At 48.5% G+C, this 24467-nt stretch overlaps 1 protein-coding gene across 1 annotated transcript; it reads left to right on the top strand.

The window, feature by feature from the left end:
• Positions 1-7134: 7134 nt before the first annotated feature.
• On the top strand, positions 7135-20760 carry LOC116914449 (microcephalin-like). Its single transcript, XM_032918750.1, has 2 exons — positions 7135-7367; positions 20593-20760. The coding sequence occupies exons 1-2, from the start codon at positions 7199-7201 to the stop codon at positions 20646-20648; spliced, it is 225 nt and encodes a 74-aa protein (XP_032774641.1). The 5' UTR covers positions 7135-7198; the 3' UTR covers positions 20649-20760.
• Positions 20761-24467: the final 3707 nt, after the last annotated feature.

Raw genomic sequence — 24467 nt, 5'->3', positions numbered from 1 at the left:
TCCCACAGGACAATTCTCCTAGCTTAGAGAGGTGATAACGAAACCCGATGCTCTCATGGCCGGTGGGTTGGTTAGCTGGTTTTTGTTTTGGGTTTGTTTTGGTTTGGATTTTGTTTGTTCTTTTCTGAGAAAGAGTTTCACCACCCTATAGCCCAGGCTGGCCTGGAACTCACTGTATAATGAGGTTGTTGATGGCTCTGTTAACTGCGGTCCTCCTGCTGTGCAGTCACGTTGGCCTGGTGCCCACTTACGTAGGCTCACCACTTGGTCACTTCTTAATGACTCTAAAAGAATCCTTTTTTCTTATTACCCACACACGCCCTCCACACATCCACACTCCAGTAATCCTGGACTATGTGTTGGAACGTGCCAAGCTCTAGACACCCGTCACCCGGAGCGCCCTGCCTTGCGCTTCCTGCTCTGTCTTTCCCACTACAGCTCTTCCCAACCCTTCCTAGTCTCAGTCGCCTCTCTTCCTTGAATGAAGCACCTTACTGTACACTTGAAAAACAAAGTGGACTGACTACCTTCCCGTTCTTGTGATTTCAAAGTACAGCCTGTTATTCTATTAAAGGAAGGCAGAATGAATGATTGATTAACCAATGGCCAGCGTGAGGATGAGGAGCAGACTGTGCTGCGTCGATGGCACCAGCCGCCTCTATGATGGCAAGGGAGGGAAGTGTCTGTTAGGCAAGGCTCTGCAGAGGAAGAAGGTACGCTGTCATTCAAGGGGAAAAAAAATGAGTCTGTAAGGCTGGACAGGCACAGCCATACCCTCTAAATTAACATGCAGAAAATTGACATTTTTCATATTCAGATCTATGAGTGTGGCACCAGCCATTCTCCAGGGAACTGAAAAGGCCAGGCTCATTGGTAGAATGCTTGGAGAAGACACTTGATGGCCAGTGTGCATCTGAGAGAGTGCGTTAGTACACACGCAACCCTACCCCAGACTACAGGGATAAAGCGAGTCACTAATGAAGTGGACCCCATGTGGGTTCAGAAGGCCTGACCCAAAAAGGAGGCACCAAGTAAAGTGTCACGATTGCACACCCATGGAAATACTCTAGAGACCCACCCCAGTGTACACAGAGCTGACACCAGCAGCTCCTTACCAGTTAGGGAGGAGTCAAGTGCTCCATGTTCCAGATCTCAGATGAATTGATGCTGCCACCCGATTACGTTTTCCACACTGCTCAGAATCATCACCATGCAATTGTTATGCTGTGGAAGGCTCGTGTGGGAACTCAGGTGTGGCATTATCTCACCCGACCTGGATGTGTGTCTGCCTCCTTGCTCCTGGTGAGAAGCAGAGTTGGGAAAGGCCAGCACTGTGTGACCCGAGCCCTTTGATTCAATACTAGCCTGATTTTCCTGTGGCTAGTAAGTGGTCTCGGGCCTCCTCCTGGGTCTGCAGCCCCTTATACTGTTTGCCACAAGGATTTGGCCACTGCGGATTTGGTCGCCGCAAGTCTGTACCTCCTCTCACATGTGTGGCTCACCGGGAACCTGGATATCCCATCAGTGAGCCTCTCAGCAGGTGAGCTTTCACACCAAGTGAAATCCAATGCTCTGGTCATAGTGACTGAACCATGAACTCCTGCCAAATTGTCTCTTGGCCCTGGATAAATAGCTGGGATTCCTGAGAGCTAGAAGCCTGGGGCATTCTGTTCCGCTCCAACAGTAGTCTGCCATAACTGACTTCTGGGTAAACAGATTTGAAGGGTCTGAGCTAAACCCTGGTGAATCAGTAGCCTCCCTCATGAGGGTAAATGCAGCCACAGGGACAGGTCTCTCTAAAGCACAGCTGATGTCCAGGCTTTGGCCTCAGCCGGCACCACACTGTCGCTAACCTACCAGCGCGTGCACTGCATCCACTTTATGCATGTATGCCCATAAGCACATAGATATACAAGTAAAATATTGCATCACCATCTGCAGAGAACATTAGGAACTCTCCTGAAAACCCAGAGCTCACCCTCAGCACTTCGCCCGTCCTGTTTATTTTAGAGGCTGCTTGAGCCTAGGGTGTCAATGAACTCCATTTAATTGCTGTTTCTTCCAAGTTGGTTTTTTTTTTTTCCACAGAGTATCTCTCTGTAACTAAGGCCTTGCCAGACCCCTGAGTGCTGGGATAACAGATGCACTTCAACACACACATCCTTTATCCCTGGCATAAAGGAGACGGTCAGATTCTGCAAAACTATACTCTGTAACTTGCACGTGCCCTTCTTAGTCGGCTCTGGTGGCCTCTGAGACACTTTGGGGTTCCACTCTGCTGGCCATTCAAACGCTGTCTGTTGACATGAGATGAAATTGTGTAGAAGAGGACACCTTCTCTCCCACCAAGAAAGTTGAGTCCATGCCAATATTCCTAATCCATACTTGTCTCCAGTCCTCCTTTCGCAGATTTCAGCCTCACAGTCGTTCTGACTTGGTGTACAGGCTAGGACTTTCTTTTTTGTTCTTTTTTAGCTTTGCCCTTCTGGTTCTTCATGTGTGTGTTCATACGAGTGGGAGAGCACTGTGTGGGAGTGCATGTGGAGGTCAGAGGGTGACACCGTTGTCTTCTTCACTCATTTCCAAGTTCACCAAGGCTGGGTCTGTTTCCGAACCGGAAGCTCAGTACCCAACTCTTCCCGAGGATGCTCCCATCCCACCCCACCTCTGCACTTGCTGGGGTTACAGGTTCTTCACCGTCCCAAAAGGGTTCCTACATGAGCGATGGAGATCTAAGCTCAGTTCCTCATAACTGCACAACAGACCATCTGTCCACTGAGCGGTCTCCTCGGAAAGAGTTAGTTGAGCAATCTCTGGGGCTCTGGGTGAGGTGTCAACAGAAATAGCATCACAGTGACCACCCAGCCATCTGCTCGTCGATTCACCCCTTGTCCCTACTGCCTCCCATCATCCCCAGATACCCTCAAGCATGCCCAGCATCTTGTGTGTGTGTGTGTGTGTGTGTGTGTGAGTGTGTGTGTGTGTGTGTGTGAGTGTATGTGTGTGTGTACACGTGTGTGAAGTTTGCAGTGAAGTTGGAGGTTAAGGAAGTTGCCTTGAATTGTGGCAACAAAGGAGACTAAGGCAGCTTTGAAAATGGGATGTGAGTTCCTCTCCCTCTAAAGGAATAGGGAGGACAGAGGAGCACACAGGGGCGCACTCTGTCAGTAGCTTGGTTTCCCTTTTGTGCAGTGTAGAGCCTTAATGTTCTCAAATAACTTTAAAAAGGCACAGTTGAGGTAATGGTGCTTTGCTGAAAGGAAAACGCACAAGCCAGGGTCAGGGTCCCAAGGCTGTCAATGACCTGCAGTCACCTTGGCTACATGCACTCAGAGTTATGGGTGCCTCTAAGGGTGGGGTTGCATGGGCCCCTGCATGCACTCAGAGTTATGGGTGCCTCTAAGGGTGGGGTTGCATGGGTCCCTGCATGCACTCAGAGTTATGGGTGCCCCTAAGGGTGGGGTTGCATGGGTCCCTGCATGCACTCAGAGTTATGGGTGCCTCTAAGGGTGGGGTTGCATGGGTCCCTGCATGCACTCAGAGTTATGGGGTGTCTCTAAGGGCTGGGTTGCATGGGCCCCTGCATGCACTCAGAGTTATGGGTGCCCCTAAGGGCTGGGTTGCATGGGCCCCTGCATGCACTCAGAGTTATGGGTGCCTCTAAGGGCTGGGTTGCATGGGTCCCTGCATGCACTCAGAGTTATGGGGTGCCTCTAAGGGTTGGGTTGCATGGGTTCCTGTCCTTTCGGACGATTTCGCAGTTTGCTAAAAAAAAGTCTGAGAGGCTAGGAAGACTAGTAAGAGCCCCGAGAAGCAGCCTGTTCCTAAGCCTTCCTCACAGGAAGGACCTCACCAGAGCTTAGCGGCGAGCACAGTGCCAGTCATCACGGACGGTGTCTGTGGCAATGAGCTCCTCGTACATCCCTGTCCTCGTTTTACTTAGGTTTGGACAGAGGGTCTTAGTTGTTCTTCTCATTACTTTAACCAGACACTAGAGAAGACGTCACTTAAAGGCAGAGTGTTTGCTGTGCCTCACTGTTCAAAGTGATCGCTCCATCACGGAGGGAGAAGACATGGCAGAGGGGATGGGAGGCCTGCTGGTCACTTCCATGGGCACACAGGAAGCCGAGAGTGAGCAGGAAACGATGCCTGCTGTAGCCCCTCAGAGGCTACGCCCAGTGACCCACCTCCTCCAGCAAGGCTCCACTTCCTAAAGGTTCCACAGCCTTCCCATGCTGTGTGACCAGCCTTGGACCGCGAGCCCGAGCGGGACACATCACATTCAAACCACAGCAGGAAGGCAAAGCCGTGCAGGCTCCACTGCTTTGACTTCTTAAAACACTACCTCCTCTGCTTTCAGGCTGAATAAACAAACAAAGAGAAGAGTCTCGATCTGTCGACTTTAGTGTTACAGTCTGAAGTCAGGGACCCCGTTTCCCACATTCACCAGCACAAGTGAGCACGGCAAATGCATGGGCTTGATGAGGAAACAATACCTAACCACAGAAATTAGCAACTAAAGCCACACCCTGAGACAGCCGAGGTTGGCCTTTCCCTGAATAAGAACAGGCCGCCTACTGATTAGAATACTGTAAGACAGTGAACTGGGGGGGGGGGGCAGTGAACTCGACGGCATTTCTTGTTTGTGTGTTTGTTTGGAACACGGTTGCACATAACAGAAGCAGGCTTGGACTCACTGTATAGCTGAGGCTGGCCTTGAATTCCAGATCTACCTCCCTCACCTTCAAATTGTCATGTGTGTGCCAGCAAACCCAAATCACTTGTTCTTGTTGCTGCTACTATATATATCTTATAATCGGTTTTCTAGTATACCGGAATATGAAGGATGTGTCTCCAATTGGTTAGTCCAGGACTTAGGTTGTTTGAGATTCTAGACTTGCCGTCTTCCAATTCGGCCACTTTTATCATGTCCCAGGGACTCAGTAACTGCATGTAACCCACAGAGGCATGACCATCTGGCCCAAAGGGCAGAAGGGAAACTTCCCCAAATCCCACCTACCCTTATGGGGTAGGAGTGTGCCATCTGCAGAGGAAACGAGGTCACTTGGATTGTCTTGGACCAAGCCCATCTTCCACTGGGCTGTAATGCCCTGAGCAGAGCACATGAGCTAGCATACATTTATAACACCCATGGTTCCTGCCTGCCATTTTGGAAGAAAAGGCGTTAGTGAATTAATACACAACAATGTCTAATGTACAGAAAGTCACTTTTTACTTAGTGTCCATCAGCCGCAGTCATCAATCACTATATATAATCATTATATATTATCATTATATAATAGTTATAGTTATCTATCTCAATGCAGCTCGGTCCAGTAGCTCAGCACCTTGGTGGACAGTGGTGACCCTGGTTTCTCTGCATTTGACTCATGGTATAGATAGAGTAGCTCTCTCCAGCCACCGCTGTTTTCACAGTGATACTGGTTTGCTCCTGACCGTGTTAATAAAAGGACCATTGATACAGCAGGGGCCTGCTGCCGGTCGCCAGTCAGGGCACACCGCTGATACCCAGTACTGTAAAACTCAAAGGAAAAGAAGATTCATAACTGAAGTATATCGAGTGGGCCCCCATGATGGTGAAGCTTCATTTTCATAGCTGGGCCCTTGTTTTACATTAGGGTTAGATGTGGTCGTGCTTACATAATCCCAGCACTCAGGAGATAGACACAGAAGACAGAGAGTTAGAGGCCTGCGGGAATGTGAAGAGAGTTCCAGGCCTCTCTAACTGACACAGCAAGACCTGGCTCTGAAGCAAAGCCCACCACCACTGTAGTGTGCAGAGTGAGTGGGAAACCATCTGGAGGTGTTAACTAAGCAACTACTGTCCACCGCTTGCAGGGTCTTTCACCCTCCGAACAGAGGCCCAGCCTGGATTCACTCTTCTTAAAAGAGTTCCTTCCCCTTATACTTGACATCAAAGTCCCTAATCTCCCTAAGCTATTGATCCCAGGTATTGGAAAGAGACTGGCTAAAACATTCAGAATACATAACTCCCAACAGCTCCTATATTATTTCTATTTTTAAAAAATCTTCACCAATCCGTTATTAGTAAAATGTTTTTTAAAATGTGCCTCACTGTTGTCCCTTGGACAGCACAACTGTTTGAGACAGCAGGGGAGTTCTGATACATTTGTCTATTTCTCAAATGCTCCCCACTGTCTGACACTTGTTCTCAAAGGCTGCCTAAAACACCCTTCAGACCGTGATCAGAATGACTCCTTCAGACATCTTCTAGGATACCCCTATGAGGGCACGTACACACCTGCTCTCGCTGAGGGACGTCCTCCATGAGAACTCTCCTTCTAAACCTTTGCGGTCTCACCTGGTGTCTAGTCTGAAGCAGTTCTAGGATCTGTTAGTCACTTGCGAGAGAGCCCTGGAGGCCCCTGAGTTGAATGGTGGCTGGCAAGAGCAGTACCAGTGGTAGCTATTCCCCCTCCTTCGCCAACACGGTCCTCCGAGCTACTTAACCAGTGCTCAGAGATGTAGTCTGTTTATCGGTTGGTTAATCTTTAATACTTTGTTTTAAGATTGTGATAATTCAAAAGTGTGTTGTACTCCTAGACTTTTATCCATATCCACTTTGAAAAATATCTTTCCCATCATCGTCTTCTCGGGTTTGGGGAATGTAAAATTTGTGGAACAATGGATTGTCCTTGTGGTTTGGATATAAAGTGGGACCCCAAAGGCCAGTGCTTTGAGCCTCGGTCTCCCGCTGGCCATGCTGTTTGAGAAGTGGTTAGATCGGGAAGGTGGTAACTTCATCATAGAATTAATCTGCATGGGCTCATGACTAAATGGACTGTTAGGGACTAGCTGGAGGGAACTGGTCACTAGAGTGTGCCTTTCCCCCAGCCCTTGTTCTGCAGTCTTGTTTCCCAGAAACCACTCCTAGAACAGCAACCATGGGCTGACCCCTCTGAAACCATGAGCCAAGAGAGAGTTCTGGCTGTGTCTGCCTCGCTTACACTGTCATACTGACAGAAATCGACCAGTGCAGCAACCTTACCTTGAGTCTGTATTTTGAAGAGAATTGAGCTTCACTGTTAACCCGATCTCCACATAGAGTGAGTTCTGCCCCCACTGACTTCCTTCCGTCTGCCCACAGATCTGCCGACGTGAACGCCACTTATGTACCCAGCAATACCAAGGAACCCTCTTTGCCAATCAGCCGAAGATGTTCATCGCACCAGCCAGCAGCCCTCCCAGAGCCAAGCTGTGTGAACTAGTGCTCCTGTGTGGGGGCCAAGTCAGCCCAGCCCCTCAGCTGGCCAGCCTCATCATTGGTCCCTACAAGGGCAAGAAGGAAGCAAGGATCCAGTACCTGTCAGAGAAATGGGTCTTAGGTAGGAACAGACGGTGGAATACAAGCAGGGGGAATGGGGGGGGGGGGGGAGTCACATGGCTATCAGGAGCTCAAGGAGAATACTGCCTTGGGGCTCTGGTATAAGGGCAGGACTGGCGGGGTGGAGGGGATGCTGCCCGTGTGGCCTGGGCCTGAGATTAATAGTTCAGCCTCGGGGCATCTTCTCTAACAGTCATAGGCACACTCGCCCCTTACTGCCGGCTGGAGACCAGTTCACAAGGAGAGGATATTGGAGCGGCCTTAACCCCCTGCTCCTGTTTAGGAAACCTGCTCGCTCTGAGCCCCCTCAGCCTCAGTGGTGAGCACAGAATGACCAGGGTAAACTGGCTGGCTTGGGTTCTGCAGGCACCCTGTACCATGTGCCACCCAAGATTTTCAGGGAGGGAAAGATACTAAATTAGACAGCTGGCCATCAGAAGCTGTCCATATGCGTGATGGTGGTGGGCGGGATCCACCAGTCATTCTACTTGGAGGACCACAGAACACTTAAGAAGGGCCATATAGCCATGAGTCTGCGTTCTCAGGGGTGTGCTGCTGCTGCTGCTGCTGCTGCTGCTGCTGCTGCTGCTGCTCCTCCTCCTCCTCCTCCTCACCCTCCTCTTTCTCTTCCTCCTCACCCTCCTCCTTCTCACCCTCCTCCTCCTCACCCTCCTCTTCTTCCTCGCCCTCCTCTTTCTCACCCTCCTTCTCCTCTTCTCCTCCTCCTCGACCTCCTCTTTCTCCTCCTCCTCTTCTTCCTCCTCACCCTCCTCTTTCTCCTCACCCTCCTCACCCTCCTCCTCCTCTTTCTCCTCTTCCTCCTCATCCTCCTCCTCCTCGCCCTCCTCTCCCTCCTTTTCCTTCTTCCTCCCTCCTCTCCTCTCTGTCCTTCTGCTCCTTCCCCCCTTTATGCTAGGCTCAACACCCTACAATGAACTCATCCCAAGCAGGATGAATTCTGGACTCAGCTCCAAGGATAAATTTTCAATCTTCATCCCTGAGATTGACAAAGGTATTGGTTTGGTGGGATCGAGCCCTGCAGACCAGACAGCTGAAATGCTCATTTCTCACTATTGTGGAATCTGGAAGGCCAAGGGCAAAGCGGGATCAGGCAGATCTCCTATGGCTGCCCCTGGACTTGCAGGTGACATCCCTTTCCTGTGTGGCTTCCTTTTTTGAGTTCACACTTCCTCCTTAAGTGAGGTCTGGTTCAACCCCTTCTGGGTCCTGCCTCCAAATACAGCCATGTTCCAAGGTGCTAGGGATTGGGGGTTAGACGCAGGAATTCTGGGAGGGCTCAGCTCCACCGTAACAGCAGATTACCCTGTTCGCGGGTCCTTACCTGGTCCCTCAGTGCTCTCTCCCTGTGTGTGCTTCTCCTTTCAGCCTTTCCTCTCCTGTTCTTCCTTGTGAATGCTTAGAGCCCAGCTACCTGCTCCCCTGCCCTCCTCCTCCCCCTCCCCCACACTCTCCCTCCTCCATTCCCCCCTCCCCGCCCCCCAGTCCTCTCCTCTCTCTGCTCCTCCCAGTTTTCTGGTTCTTCTTTTTCCCTTATCTTCCGAGTCCTCTTCTGAGACTGAGGTCCTGGGTCCTTTAGGACTGCCCCCCATAAGTATCCTCTCTCCCTCTTTCTCTCCCTCTCTCCCTTCTAGCTTCCCTTTCCTCCTGGGTTTTTTTATTCAGCCCCCCTTCCCCACCTCACCCTCATTTCTAAATCCTAAAGTCCTGGCTTATCTCACTCTCTTTTTGATGTTCTCCTTGAATAGATAAAAATGGATAACCTCGTTTTCCAAAGTTACATTCACACAAAAACTCATACATTTTATGAGTATCTTTTAAATGATTGATGATTGACCCTGTACATTTTCGATAAGGCAATCAAAAGCACTTTTTACTATCTGCTACAGAGCCGTTTGTCTTTGCATAGAAAGTATTGAAAGGGGGAAAAAAAGCTACCCTTTAGCTCCCGTCCCAAAGCCAAACGCTGTTTATTTTTCTGAATGCCAAGAATAGAACCTTCGGACATCCCATGTTCCACAGCCGGGATCTTGTTTGGTTTCTTGGAAAAGTGAATCAAACTGACAACAGCCTCAGACCAGAACAGAGCTTTGAAAACACGTCGGTGCATGACCGGTATCAGCCGTCCAAAACAACAACTAACAGTTGCAGAGTTCGGGAATCGCCGCTGTGGGGGCAGGCGGTAGCCGCAGCCGCACTCCTGCTATTTCCAGGCTGGGTGGCTGACAGCCTTCCTGTTGCTCCAGCGTCCTGTGCAGTGCCTGTTACAGCCAGGCTAAGTTCTTCCGGTTGTTTTGTTGGTTGGCTCGGGCTGGGATTTTAGGGGACGACTGCCTACCTGCTGTGTCTACCCAAGGCCCCCGGCAACATTCTCTGCATGCCAGGGCTGGCTCAGAGACCCCAGTTTGTGCTCCTTTCCTCCCCCTAATTGACGTCCGGTTGCTGACCTGTCATTGATTACACCAGCTGCTATGCCCTTGGCAGTATCCGGGCATTGTGTATTCCAGGCCCGCCTGTGTAAGATGAGTCCCCGTGGCTTCTGGGTACCCCCCTGATACACCAAGTCTTCCAGCCTGAGCCAGGTATCTTTCAAACGCCAATTAGCACAGTTAATTCTCTTTCTGAATTGAATTATAACGGAGCCTCTCCTGTGGTGTGCACAGAACAAAGGTATTGCCTCCACATCTGTCCATCAAGCCCAGGTTGACAGGCACAGCACAGTCCTGTGCTTGGTGTCCCTCCAGGTCTGCACAGACTTGATCCTTTCCTTATACACTGGCCAAGGGAGACCCAAGAAGATGTGACGCGGTATATGCTGTGGTTGGCCTTCTCAGGAGTCCTGAGCGACAGCATTCCTGCGTGCATAAAAATGTCACTACAGTGCCACGACAGAGGGACCATGTGACCTTTGAACACTCTTATTCCCCAAACCTCTGTTATTTTAAACATTTCTCTAGAACACATTTTATTCCCAGGCTGGTGAACTAGGCTTAGTTGTGGAATGCTCGCCTTCCGTGCAGGATCCGAGGGTCATTCTGCAGAAGGGAAAGGAGGGAGAAGAGGAGGAAGGAAGGAAATATTGCATCCTCAAAACATACTAAGAGAGACTGAAGATAGAGCTTCATGGCAGTGCACTTGCCCACACGTGTATGAAGAAGCCGCAATCCCGTTCTAAAATAAATGAATAAATTTTTAAAAAAAGAATAGAAAAAATACACTAAGATAAACAGAAACTTTTAAGGCATGGATTTGAGAAGAAAATTATTTCGTGATAAGCTATAAAAGGCAATATTCAGTATTTATTCATTCAATTTACTCCAACTGGAATAGGCAGTGTGAGTTTGAGCTAGGGAGAGTCTTCAGAGCAGTTTGGATTAAATATTTAAAAGAGTTAGAAGCATCTTTTTATATCCACCTTCAAGTTTGCAAGTAGACATCCAAAATGAAAACACCGGGGCCGAGTGGTGCGCTTGGTTGCTCGTAGCTTTCTGTCCAGTCTTACAGTCAGTGGGTTTACGTGAAGCTGCTGAGAAGTGCCTCAGAGAAAGTGAATGATCCTTAGGAGAATTTCATGGAGTCTGGCATTGAGTTAGCACCGCACATCCTGCCTTCCCGGCCATTGTGTGTTGCTGATATAGGACATGAACAGGCACAGAATGTCACCCTGTGGAATTCAAACAGAAAGCATTTAATCCCTGCCTTACTCAAGTGGCCCACAGAGGGTGTGAGACGCCACGCTGCCTTCCTTACAAGGAGTCCCTGTCCCCCATTCACTCCCCAGAGCCCATTTTCCCTGAAACAGCACTGTACCCGGGCCAGCATTCTCCATGATTCATTCAAGCAGAAGGAGAAATGGGGATTTCTGAGCAAGAACACCCTTGAATATACACGAAAATCAACAAGAAAACAAGCATCAAATTCCCAGTAGCAAGAACCAGGTACTACCTGTCCCAATGTCAGAATGTGGGTGTGTCACTTAAAACTGTTTTCCAGTTCTCTGGCTCTCCTTGGCACTCCCATGAATGGCAGTTCCCATGTCACATCTCAAAGGTCGCAGGGTCTGAGGACCTTGCCTGGTGAGAACTGACAGGCAGGACTGTCAGGCTGTATGGCTCGGTGCTGTGCTCATTCTTGGTCACGCCGGCCCCTCCTTTTGATGTTATCAAATAATATGGGTTTGGCCTTTCTCATGAGACTGCTTCAATCTCAGCCTCCCCTTCATTGTCTGGGCTACATTCAAGAGATAAGACCTGCATTTATGCTATTGTGGGGAGAACATTTATGCTATTGTGGGGAGATAGTGTAATATTCTCCGCAGAGCTGTCAGAAAAATAAAGTTTACCCTTGACATGACTTCTGCGTAACTTACAAAGAACATTTTACTTAACTGCTTCCCCAAGTCAGAACTTCAGGAAAAAGGGTCCCTGATAGCTTCTGGGCCTTCCCATGCTGGCCTGAGCTATTCATGTGTCCCTCATTGGCTGGCCAGCTAAGTGCCTAACTGTGGCATTTCACGGAACAATGGCTACTCTGGAGACCACGAACCTTGGGGATTCATAATTATATGGACACCTGAGGGTTAGTTTAAGCTCCCCTTGTCTCCTAGTCCCATTGCACAGATAAGAACTAGTCACCAAAGGCTGAGGGTTCAGAAAAAAAAAAAAAAAAAAAAAAAAAAGAAAAAAACGGAGGGCTGTCTGTCCCTTGGCCTGCCCTTCCCTTCCCATGTATCCTTCCCAGGACCCAGGCCCAGGAGCTCACCAGTCACACTACACATGATTGAAAACTGGACAATAGAGTCTGTAATTCTAACATCTAAAGACCATGTGTGCACCAATATATCATTGATTTGGTTCTGTCAATCGGCTGCTTTGGCTTTTGTTAGGGAAAGCTAGGGAAAGAACGGACTTGGGAAATGTCCCTAAGCTCTCCCAATAGTCCAGGTAATAGTTCTTGAATTTCCCTGGCCAGTCAGGCTACCCATCTTCAACTCAAGTCAGTTCCTTCAGCCTCCCTCAGCACAAAATGCCACCTCCCAACAAAGAGTCCTCTGTGAGTTTAGCTCAGGGCAGAAATGATGTGAGCTCAAGGGTGTTCTACATCCATAAGAAGAAAGGTGTGTGCTGGTGTGGAAGTCATGGTGGCCATCGGCATTTTTGTACTTGTCATTTGTGACATGATGGCCAGCTCTATAAAACTGTTGTTAAGATTAGAGGTTCACCAAGCCCTGCAGCAGTCCCACTCTTAAGCAAGGCCCCAGTGTGTACCAGCTGCCCCATGGCTCCCAGCACATAAAAGGAACTTCAAAGCGCCACCTCCTAATGCCACATTACCGACCGCTCAGCCTGTCTGTGCTCACTGCTTATGGCTGGAAGGTAGTTCTCACGAGACTTCAGAGGACCTGAGGCTTCGGCTCCTTTTCTGTTGCTGTTGCCTGCTAGGCGTTAATGTTAACACCCTAGAACCTCAAGTGATGACGGTTCAGGTGTGAGGCGAAGCCCGCAGGGAACTTAGAGTGTGGCTGCATGTGGAGATAGTATTTGGAAAGAAGACCTCGAAAGAGAGCAAAAGGTTAAGCGCTCATAAAGTAGGATGTTAGTCCAACCGCGCGGTTTCTCTTCTCAGAAGGGGAAGTGCGTGCACACGGAAGAGACGGAAGAGACGGAAGAGACGTCGGTGGATGCAGGGAGCCAGGGCTTCAGCTAGCCAAGGACAGAGACCCCAAGAGAGACACTTGACTAGACATCAGTGCAGAGGCCTGAGGTGGATGCTGCTGCCCCACCCTACCTGGGGTCCTCTCTGATGGAAGCCTGAGCTACTACAGTTCACAGAGTCCTGAGGTCCCCTTTGGAAGTCAGAGCCCATTCCAGCCACCCAATCTCCAGTTAGGGATCCTCCTCATAGGGAGTGGGATGTCATACTAGTAGTGAAATTTTCTATCAATAGTAAGATTGCAAACTAGTAGATTTCAAATTGTGCAGCTCAGAATCCAGTGTTCTGCAAACAGGACTGAGGCCGAGGTGTCTCCCCTGGCTTCCAAGCAGAGGAACAGTAGCTGGATGGGATCATGCTATTTTAATCTTCAGTCAGTTTTTTTCTTAAACATCAGTGCCACCACTAGACACTCACCGTGGAAAGAGAGAAGGACAGGAGGGTGGGCCATGCTGAAGCCTGGCCATCTAAATAGTAAATAATGCAGGCAGTGCTGAGACAGGGAGGCAAGGCCATCGATGCACAGCACTGCAAAGGGACCTGGGGCTGCACAGTGGGGCTGCACAGTGGGGATGCACAGTAGGGACCTTTGAAAATCGAGGCAGTGGGATGAACACTTTCCCACTGGTAAATTTGGAGATGAGATGCTGAAACTGAATCAGGACACAGAAAATACAAACAAACCGAGCATCACAAAAAGTGAAAAGGAGCCAGAGAGCATCTCTCACCATCCACCAAACTGCTGCCAGAGGACGGGGCCACACCCACCATCAGAGCCCTGGACAGAAGTGAAAGGAAGTGAGAAAGACCTACCTGACTCTTGGGGGAAATCTGCGCAGCCTCTGAGGTTTACGACAACCAGAATATGTCCCTCAAGGAAACTTGGCTTCAGAAGGGCAGAGAGCCTCGTGCATGGGATAGAGGACCAGAGCTCTCCCACCACCCAGGAGGAGGATTCTGCAAGAGGGATCCTTGCCTCCATCTCAGGGACCCTGGGGAGTGGACAGGACCAACCCTGAAGGGAGACAGCAGAAGTAAAAGCAGATGGATGTCACAGCAGACTTCTGTGAAGAATGCATTAAAACTGTGACTCAAAAGATAATAGTAAGAAATGGGACAAAGATATAACAAGAAATTCCAGAAAACCTGCAAATGTACAATCACCCATGAAGAAGTATTCAACAGCACTAACCACTAGGGAAGTGTGAATCAGAACCTTACAATCCCCTCCCCCCAAAAAAGTGTTGAAGAAGTTGTGGGCAATTAGAGCCCTTAGATGCTGCTAAGGGAGACATAAGCATTGTAACCACTAAGGAAAACACTGTGTGGAGTTACCAGTGACCCAGCGGCTCCACTGCGGGGACATATATACCCCGCCCCTAATGTGAGTCCGAGTGTGAGTGAGGGTTGTATGTCTGTAAGCACAGCAGCATTGTTCACAGCGGCGGACGGGAGAAGCAACCCGAGTATCAGATGACAGCAAAGCAAACACAGCGTGTCCACACGGTGTGCAGTCTCCTGCTTGCAAAAGGAGAACCTGGTACCCGCTCCACACGGTGGAGACACCGTGCCAGGGCAATAAGCCAGGCACACGATGTCCCCGGAACAGTCAAAGTTACAGAGACAGGGCATGTGACCAGGGTTTCCCGAAGCAACTGCAGGGAGCATGAGGGTGGGAAGTTACTGTTTAGTGGATACAGAGATTTGGTTTGGGATCCTGAGAAAGTTCTCGAAATTCGTAAGTGCTGGTAGTTTCACAGTACTGTGAATGTACTCTTATTGAAACATGCAGTCAAATAGCTAAAATGGTAAATTTATAGTTTGTATATCTTATAAAATGGCATCTCCTCTATATAATTTTAGTACTAGGTTTTTACCAAAAATAACAATTATTGCAGAACTAAACAAAGAGGTGGAGTTATACACCCAATTTTTCAAGGCCCATTTTTCAAGATCTTAATGCAATCACTCATTTTGTCAACATGGATATTAAAAGTCTAAAATGAAACATTAGTGAATCAACTTTAGTAGTTTGCTAAAAATAAAATGTACATAAAACCAAGTATCAGGCTAAGAATATGAGAATAGTAAGTGACAGGATTGGTCTCCTGTTACTTTTCCCAGTGGTGTTAAAAACCATGAAAGATAATTGAACATCCACTCGTGTCAAACATGCCTCGAGAAGCAGGAACACCTTCTTCCTGTCCATGTATGTGCTAAGAAGTGGCTGGTAAATTACTTAACAGTGAAAACCTCAGCGTAAGCTTCAAGTCTCATACAAGAAGCATGGCAATGCTACTGCCCTTTTCAACAGTGCTCTAGAGCAGCCAGTCAAGGAAACAGAATCGGGGCAGATGCCTTAAAGGCTGAGAGAAGCCATCCTTCCATGGTTTAATTGTCTATACAGACGCATCCAGTAGGAACAAAAAGACTACCACAACTAAGTCGAGCATCGCGGAATCCACCGCAGAGACTGATAGAGCAGAGCCCATGATTATAATAGAGAAAATCGTCGGTGGCACTGGAGTGGCCTAGTGCTAAGCCACTTTACTTCCTTGTCTGGGATAGCAAAGAGTTCCGTGAATGACAGCCCAGGGCTGACTCCTCAGTGCACCCTCCGAAAGGTGCCAGGTTAAGGATGACCCTGGGCAGTATCAGAGCTGAAAGGAATGTTAGAAGCTGCCTTAACCCATTCTTGCTTTTTCCACAAGAATACTGGATTAGTTACCTGTCTCTTTGATGAGACAAAATATCATACCACAGCAGCTTAAGGAAGGGAGGGGGAGGGAGGAGGAGGAAGGAAGGGAAGGAAGGAAGGAAGGAAGGAAGGAAGGAAGGAAGGAAGGTGGTGGGTAGGTGGGGTTATTCTGGCTGACCATTTAGAATGAAGCCTGTCACAGTTGGTAGGAAGTCATAAAGGCAGAAGCAAGAGGCAGCAGCTCACATTTCATCCAGTCAGAACAGCACGGTGAGGGCTGGATCTCAGCTCACTTCTTCCTCTCAGTGCAGGCCTTGAGCCCGTGGAATGGAATGGTGCCTTTCACACTTAGAATGGGTCTTCCCATTCCAGTTAACCCACTCTCCTAACTTCCTCACAGATATGTCAAGAGGTTGTCTCCTAGGTGATTATCAACCTGGCAAGTGGCCCGTCTTAGCTGACATACATGCACACACACACACACGTACACACACACACACACACACACACACACACACACACACACACAAGACATTGAGGCTAGTTTATCTATTGTACAGTAAAATAACTTACTTTGCCCTGCTCATGTACTAAGCATATTGCGTATTCTTAGGCACTGCATGTGTAACACTTAACAAGAAACACACGGTCCTTGCCCGTGTGAGAATTACACTCTAAGAAAGAAGATCGGTAGCAGGTTTGAGCGACAGTAGTGGTAGGTATTATGAAGGAGATGAAGTGAGGTGAGGGAGGTCCTTGCTTCAGTCTGGAGAGGTAGTCAGCCCGGGATAGCCTAAAGGAAGAAGAGAGGACTGGGGGGGGGGGGGGCAAGGAAAGCTGGAGCCTAGAAGCACGGTAGTGTGAAATGCAAGGAGGAGAGAGACCGTAGGGGAGAGGCTGTAAGTGATTAAGTGTTAAGTGATGCTGGCCCTTGGCGTTTAGGGATACCAGCTTAATATTGGTAGAGTCGTGGCAGCATCAGATTTTAATTGACATTTCAATAGCTTTCACGGCCGGGTGCGGGAGAAACGAGGGATGGTGATTACCCGGACTTGAGTTATGAGCATCCAAGACAACCGTGAGGAGAGTCTTACCAAGCAGGACTAGAGGAGCGGTACTGAAAGAGCAAAGTTTGGCTCAGCCCGTGGAAGTGAAGCCTTCGGGATGAGCAGACAGCAGGACAGACCTGCTCCATGAGCTCCAGGTGGAACTGAGGTCAACCTGTCAGGGTATACAGGGGGCAGCGCCGGGTTCATCATTGCGAAGTGCTTGGAAATTGTGGCGGCTGGCTTCTATGTCAGCCTGACACGAGCTAGAGTCACCTAAGAGAGAAAACCCCAACTCACAAAATGCCTGCATAAGAAGGGACTGCACAAGCCCATTGGCGTTTCCTTAATTAGTGATTGATAGGAGACAGCACAGGCCATTGTGGGCAGTGCCAACCTGGGCAGGTGGTTCTGGGCACTGGAAGGAAGCAGGCTCAGTGTGCCATGAAGAGCAGGCCAGTAAGCAGCCCTCCACGGCTGCTTCATCCTCTTCGGCTTCCAGGTTCCAGTCATGAGTTCCTATCCTGACTTCATTTGTTAGTGGAAGTGTAAGTCAAATAAACCCTTTCCTTCCCGTGGAACTTTAGTCACGGTGTTTCATCACCCTAAGACAGAGACATTCATAACTGAAGCCTCTCTTGTTGAGGGGGAAGCTCTTGCCATGAATACCCCCCAGAGTGATACTCACCCCACAGGAAGCCTCGGAGATGCCTAACTGAGTGAGCCGTGAATGAGCATGTCCACTGAACTGCCTTCTGGGACTTTTGATGAGCAGAGAAAAGGCCTGGTCCGCTGTGCTCTCGACTTGGCAGTGTCACCCACCACCAGCTACCAAGTTTTAGTTAAATATAGAGATTTGTCCCCCACACCCATAAAACATTGATGTTGGCAGCATGTTGGTCCCATACACCGACCGTAAGACCACACAGAAGTTTGGTTAGAAAACTGGCTTGCCCTAGGTTCGTGCCAAGTCCTATTAAAGAACGTGGCCGGCCGAGGGTTGGAGTTTGTTTTTGTTTTAAGAATGAAAGAACTAGGGAGGACAGAAAAGAGACAGAGGAGAGGGGAGGCCGTGACATCTCCTGCATCTTTCCTGCTTAAAATTCTTAGCAGGGCAGTTGGAATCCTAGCAGTCGAGAGGAGAGCTGGAGGGTGGGTAGCTTATGTACACCCTGGGCTACATGAAAGCCTGCCTCAAAAAGCTGAACAATAATGCTGTTAACAGTGGTAGCCACTTTTTCTGATTGCCCGGGCTGCACTCTGTCTGCAGTGACCAGACTGGAGAAAGGCCGTGTAGTTTGTCTGACTGGGTCCTGCTGATAGGCAATGCCCCCTTCCACTCACCTCCTATACGGGCTCATTTCCCATTTCCCTGCAGTGTCGCATTTGTTCTGTGCAAACCTCATTGGACCTCAGTGCTGTAATTAGAACAACTCGGTCCCTTTTATCACCTACTTCTCCTTTTCAAATCTGTATTCCATGTTAGAGTCACTGTGTCAATGGTCTTCTTTTTGTAAAACTTGGAATTTGAGGGTTATATTGAATTATCAGATTAGGTAGAGAGAGGCTTCCTTTCAGTGGGTTGTTTGTTTTGTTTCCTGACCTTATAAAATGATCCAGTCAGAAATCCATATGCAAAACTGGGGTCCAAAGAGCCCTTACAGCCTGGGTGGACATTACTTTATAGACCAGGTAGGGAGAGCAGCGGATTGTCATCTGTGCGTCCAAACCCAGGTACAGTGAAGCAAAACCTCAACATGGCGTGGACACAGAAAAAAGACGGTAGCTTTTTTTTTTTTTAAGATGTATGTATTTATGATATTTAAGTACACTGTATCTGTCTTCAGACATACCAGAAGAGGGCATCAGATCCCATTACAGAGCCATGTGGTTGCTGGGATTTGAACTCAGGACCTCTGGAAGAGCAGTCAGTGCGCTTAACCACTGAGCCATCTCTCCAGCCCCCGACAATAGCTTTTACATGGAAGAAACACGTACAAGAAAAGGGCAAGAGACACGCATCCTGCAGCAGGCATTGCAGGGAAGGAGTGAAGCATGGGCCCCACTTCAGCATCGCAGAGACACAAGAGCTGTCTTAACTGTATACAGTACTGTGTGTGTGCACATGTGCTCATGCATTCGTGTGTATGCACCAAGTGCTAGTTAGCATGTTCCCCTCTTCTGACGACCCCCAGGGGACCCCTCTCCAGCTCACAGTCTTAGATGGAAGCATGTCTGTACAGGAAGGCAACAGTCAAATTCTGGAACAATTCTTTAAGCCAAAACTAAGATGAGCTTTTCTTTCTTCTCCTCTTCCTTTGTTTTTTATTTCTAGAATGAACCCATCTTTCTCCCTTGTTCCACACAGCCACCATAGCCGTCCATCTTCCAACAGGCTTCACTCTTCAAGGCCCTTCAGATACGACTGTCTAGCTAACTGTACAGTGGTCTCATGGGAGGTGTCAGCCAGTGAGCACCAACACTCAGCTGTGTTCCCTGCTGTTTTTGTAGTAAGAAGACCGTTGTGTATAGTAAGCATCTTAGTAGTAACAACTGATAGTACATTAGTCACAATTTTTGTTCCTTTGACAAAACTCCCGAGGAAAATGACACGGGGAAGGATATGTTGTGGCCTGATGCATGGTCAACTGGTTCTACTGTCCTGGCACCATGGGTGGACAGAACCTCGTGATTGGGGGTGTATACAGCAGAGCAAAGCAGCTTATAGCAGCTGGGAAGCATGGGAGGAGAGGAGAAGCCAGGGCAGGACCCGAGCCAAGGACCCGTCTCAGCCACCCACTTCTGCTAAGCTTTACCCGTAAAGTTTCCAGCACTTCCCAAGGTAGCGTCACCAGCGGGGTCTGAGCTTTCAACACAAGTTTGTGGAGCAGTACACATCCCAGACATGGTGGAGGGATCGTGTCCAATGGTAGCACACTGTACTGCCCAGCTGCCCAGCTCTCTCTGTGACCAGATATTTTCATAAAGCGATGAAGCCTCAAACCATAAGACCCTAGCGTTCCCCAACTCCAACCTCATACATTGGGCCACAAACTGGGTTTTAGGAACTGCGCCTAACTTTGTATTCAACATGGAATCCCTAACGGGGTAGACAGCCTGGCACAGTCTAGATATCATAGTTAATGTCATAATTAAAATTAAAAATTTACACTCTGCCTTCTAACAATGGGTATTTGAAGTAGCTCTAGGATTAGAGCTCAGGAGTCTTTGCCGACAGCTGTCCCAGCTCCCTCCAACAGAATGTCTGTCCTGATAGGAGTCTCTTCATTGTGATACAACCTAGTGGGACACTGGACTGCCGAATGGATCAGCCTGGGGCCAGTGTGACTGCATTTCACTTTACTTTTAAAAGTGAGCGTCCTGTAAGGGCAAGTGAGACTATGAAGAGCTCTGAAACATTTAAGATGTTTAAACTGTGTTTCGTAAAGCATTCAAAGAGGATCACAGCTGGCACTCACCTTTAATCCCAGCACTTGGGAGGCAGAGGCAGAGGCAGAAGCAGGGGCAGGGGCAGGGGCAGAGGCAGAGGCAGAGAGGCAGAGAGAGGCAGAGGCAGAGGCAGAGGCAGAGGCAGAGGCAGGTGGGTCTCTGAGTTCGAGGAGCCTGGTCTACAGAGTGAGTTCCAGGACAGCCAGGGCTACACAGACCAGGGGGAAAGGGGGTGGCGGGAGTGGATTTTCCTGTGTTGCAACTAGCTATCTTAACTGTCAAACTGATTTTTTTTTCTCTAGATTCCATCACCCAACACAAGATCTGTGACTTTAACAACTACCAGTTGCTACAATGAGACATCTATGGCTGTTGTCCTCAACACTCAAGAAAAACAAGAGAAGGAACCAGCATGCAACTTAAGGCTTGATGTCACATGTTACTTTGTATACGTGGTTTTTATCTTGACAGGGAGGGAGTGGGAGGAGGAGGGAAGGAGGGGGGGGGGAGGAGGGAGAGAGAGAGAGAGAGAGAGAGAGAGAGAGAGAGAGAGAGAGAGAGAGAGAGAGAGTAGCTAGAGATTAAATCCAAGACTTGCTAAGCAAGCAGTGAACCATTGAACTACATCTCCAGCTTTTATCTTTAAAATTCTTTTTATGTAAGAGACATCTTGGCTAGCATCAGTTGGGTTCTTTATACAATACTAGTAATGATCATGATGAAAAGGTCACAGAACCTTTGTCTCCGAGATACTTTATTACCAATTATAGGATGGAAATTGATTTAAATTGCTGTAGTCCTAAACAGTCAAGCAACTCCCTGACTCTTCTGGCTTAGACGCTGAGGTCTTTATTACCGTGTTGTGTCTAGATAGGGAGGACAATCGTGCACAATTAAGATTACATTTATGTCTCTCGAGATGCTTCACAGAGCATTTAAGAAAGACAGGTATGAATGTTCTGTACACTGGCACTACCTGCCTTCTGAGTGGCTGCCTCTCAGCCTCAACTGGCTCCCCTGAGGTTCCCTAAGGAAAGTCAGCTACTGGGGTAGAGCTCTGTCATAGTGTCCAACCCCTGGCCCGTGTGTCAGACTTGTTCAAGGGTACCTGTGAATGTAGAGCTGATATAAAATTATAAACAAATCTAAAGCATCATGAGATTTGTGCTTATGTACGTTTCCCCCAACCCGCAGGGTTATAACTCAATTGCACAGTTCTTCCGGGTGAACTCTCTAGACTGCCACATTGTATTACAATTAAATGCCATCATCGGGTGGGTCACTCTCCAGCGTGTTGACACGGGGTCTCTCAGACTGGCCTGGAGCTTGCACACCTCCTACTGTCCATGTTCCCAGTGTTGACCTGTAGTCCTGTAGTCATGCGCCACCACATGTCATGCTGCTCGGTCACCTAACAGATGCCGAGTCCCAGTGAGCTTGAAGGTTTTGCTCACATCATTGTAGTTTTCCGTGTTCCAATTGGTCGCTCATGTCAGCTGCTGCTTCCAACCCAGTAAGTCTCAACTCCACCTCCAAAACCTCGTCATTCTGAGATAAGTAATTGAGTCGTACAGTATGTGACTTTGTGGCATTGGCCTTGTTCCCTGTGTAATCCGTGGTCTGATGGTTCATTCATGTCATGTGTGTCAGGACATAATTCCTTTTTGTTGCCAAACCGTATTCTATGGTGCGGATGCTCTGCAGTTTGCCCTTCATCCCATGATCCGAGTGAAGGCATAAAGCCCAAGGGGAAAGCAGTTTATGATGTCATGGTGTTCTGGACGCTCCAGCAGTCCAAGCTCCTTAGAAGGAGTGGATCAAATGAAAGTGAGGGAGACCACACTCATCACCCTCCCCTTCTTCTGTAGTCGGAATAATTCTGTTTTCCCACACGAATCCATAGCTTAAAGCCATCACTTGAAGCCAAAGTAATGGTGTTAAAAAGTGTGGTTTGGGAGAAATTATCAGCTCATAGAGTCCCAATAAAGAGATTGGTGCCGTATAAAAGAGACCCGAGGGAAGCTCCTCCATCACAGGAAGACACAGTAAGACACCATCTCAGCACCAGGATGCCGGCAGGCCTCCCTGCTGGACCCTGAATCTGCCAGTGTCGTGCGCTCCTGGCTTCTTCATAACAAACTACATCCATCAGCACCACAGGCTAACAGACGAGAATATGTCAGCAGAAATGGGTTCTAGTCTTTACTCAGTGTTTGGAATTCCTGAGGGAAAACGGATTTACCTTCCCTGTTCCCAAAATGTTCAGTGTAAAGTAGGGCGACTGCCAGTCATACATCCCACCAGCCTTGCAGAAGAAAGTTAGGACTGTCTTTCCTCTTGATGGAGCAGAAACTCAAGAGCTGGCTTATATCGACCAATTAGGAAACAAGAAATCAGGAGGGGGGCTGGGGAGATGGCTCAGCAGTTAAGAGCACTGGCTGCTCTTCCAGAGGTCCTGAGGTCAATTCCCAGCAACCACATGGTGGCTCACAACCATCTGTAATGAGATCTGGTGCCCTCTTCTGGTGTGTCTGAAGACAGCGACAGGGTACACATGTACATAAAATAAATAAATCTTAAAAAACAAATGAGAAGGGGCTGGGAAGATGGCTGAGAGGACGTCACTGACCAATGGGCTCGTGCCGCAGGGAAACAAGGATCTAGTGGAACCCAGAAGAGTGTAAATCAATGTTCCATTCACTTCCCATGGGAAATAATGATTTCACGGAGTCTCGGGACCCTCCTGCCCAATGTCAGCAGTACTACCAGCCAGAGAGGTCTTTACCAGAGCCCTCTGCACACAGACCAGACCAGGACCTCCCCCGAGACCCCAGTGAATGAGTTGATTAAACCACACCCTAGGTAACTCATGCACTGTGAACTTTGGAGCCTACCAAGTCTGCTGGTCACTGGGAAGGTGCCAGCACCCAGTGTGCATGAGAGAACACCCAGGCCATGAGAGGGACGAAGCATCATCGTGAGAAGCGGAGGAAGATAAGGATGTTCACTGCAAAGAGCTAGGATGAGACTCAAAGCAAGACAAAAGGGAACACAGTCTCCAAGTTTTACGGGTTCTGTCCTTCTGTACGGTATTATTCCCGTGCGGGCTAACAACTTCCGGTCAGCATCAAGGGCAAGCTAATGTCCCCTCTTTCTTTGCAAGTGTAAATCCATTAAGAGTTACTTTGTTGCACACACAAGTGGTGACTCCTGCTTCCTTATGTGACCTCAGGCAGACCTGGCTGATTAAATCCTTGATCACCTGACATCAGTCTCTAAGTCCTTCAGTCAACTCCCACTCCTAGAGCTCAGGGTTACTGAAACTACACCCCTCTAATATGTGGTTGATCTTTCTGGTGACCAACCCCACCAGGAATCTATCTAGGAGTCCCATGAGGAGGCCTCCAGCATGCCTGCGGGGTTCCCCAATTTTCTTTTTGATTGATTTCCTCCACAGTGAATGTATTAAACTGGTTGAATCACCCATGAATTGTACCATGATTCCTAATGGTAATGGTTAAATTGGATAGATTTTCATTTTTTCTTAATAATCTTTTGAGATTCTGGAATTCAGATTCCTGTCATACATCGGAATAAAAGCCTAAAGACATGCATCTCTTATCTCATTGCTCATCACAAACCATTACTAGCCCACGTGAAGACAACAATTTTCACAGTTACCACCAACATGACAAGACTGGATTATGTATCTGTGCATTGTTAATGGCTTGATAAATGGACACATTGTCTTGATTTGTGCATGTGGGAATCAAACTGAGAGCCTCCTGAATGCTAAACACGCACTCTAACATTAAGCTACATCCCCATCCTTTGACATGATGGCTTGAGGAAGCAATTGGTTGGTTGATCACTGTGGAAACAAAGGTATTTATGTCCTAGATCCATGTGGTTTGATTTTAATAAAATCTTCTAAGGAAAGGAAAGCTGTATGTATCCACTTGTTAACTTCCTGTTACTGTGGTAAAATACCTCTAACAAACAGTTTTAGGGAGAAAGGGTATAGTCAAGCATGGCAAGAAGTGAAGACAGCCGAGCCCAAGGCAGCTGGCCACAGGACGTCCCATCCATACTGAGGAGCAGAGACTAGGAGTGCTTACTGCTGCTTCCCCACTTACCACACACACAGTCCAGCCACAGTGGAGAACGTCTGATCCAC

This window comes from Rattus rattus, chromosome 13 (assembly GCF_011064425.1).
Source record: "Rattus rattus isolate New Zealand chromosome 13, Rrattus_CSIRO_v1, whole genome shotgun sequence".
NCBI classification, from domain to species: domain Eukaryota; kingdom Metazoa; phylum Chordata; class Mammalia; order Rodentia; family Muridae; genus Rattus; species Rattus rattus.
Note: the sequence above shows the minus strand (reverse complement) of the source record. Positions and strands in the feature narration are given on the sequence as shown.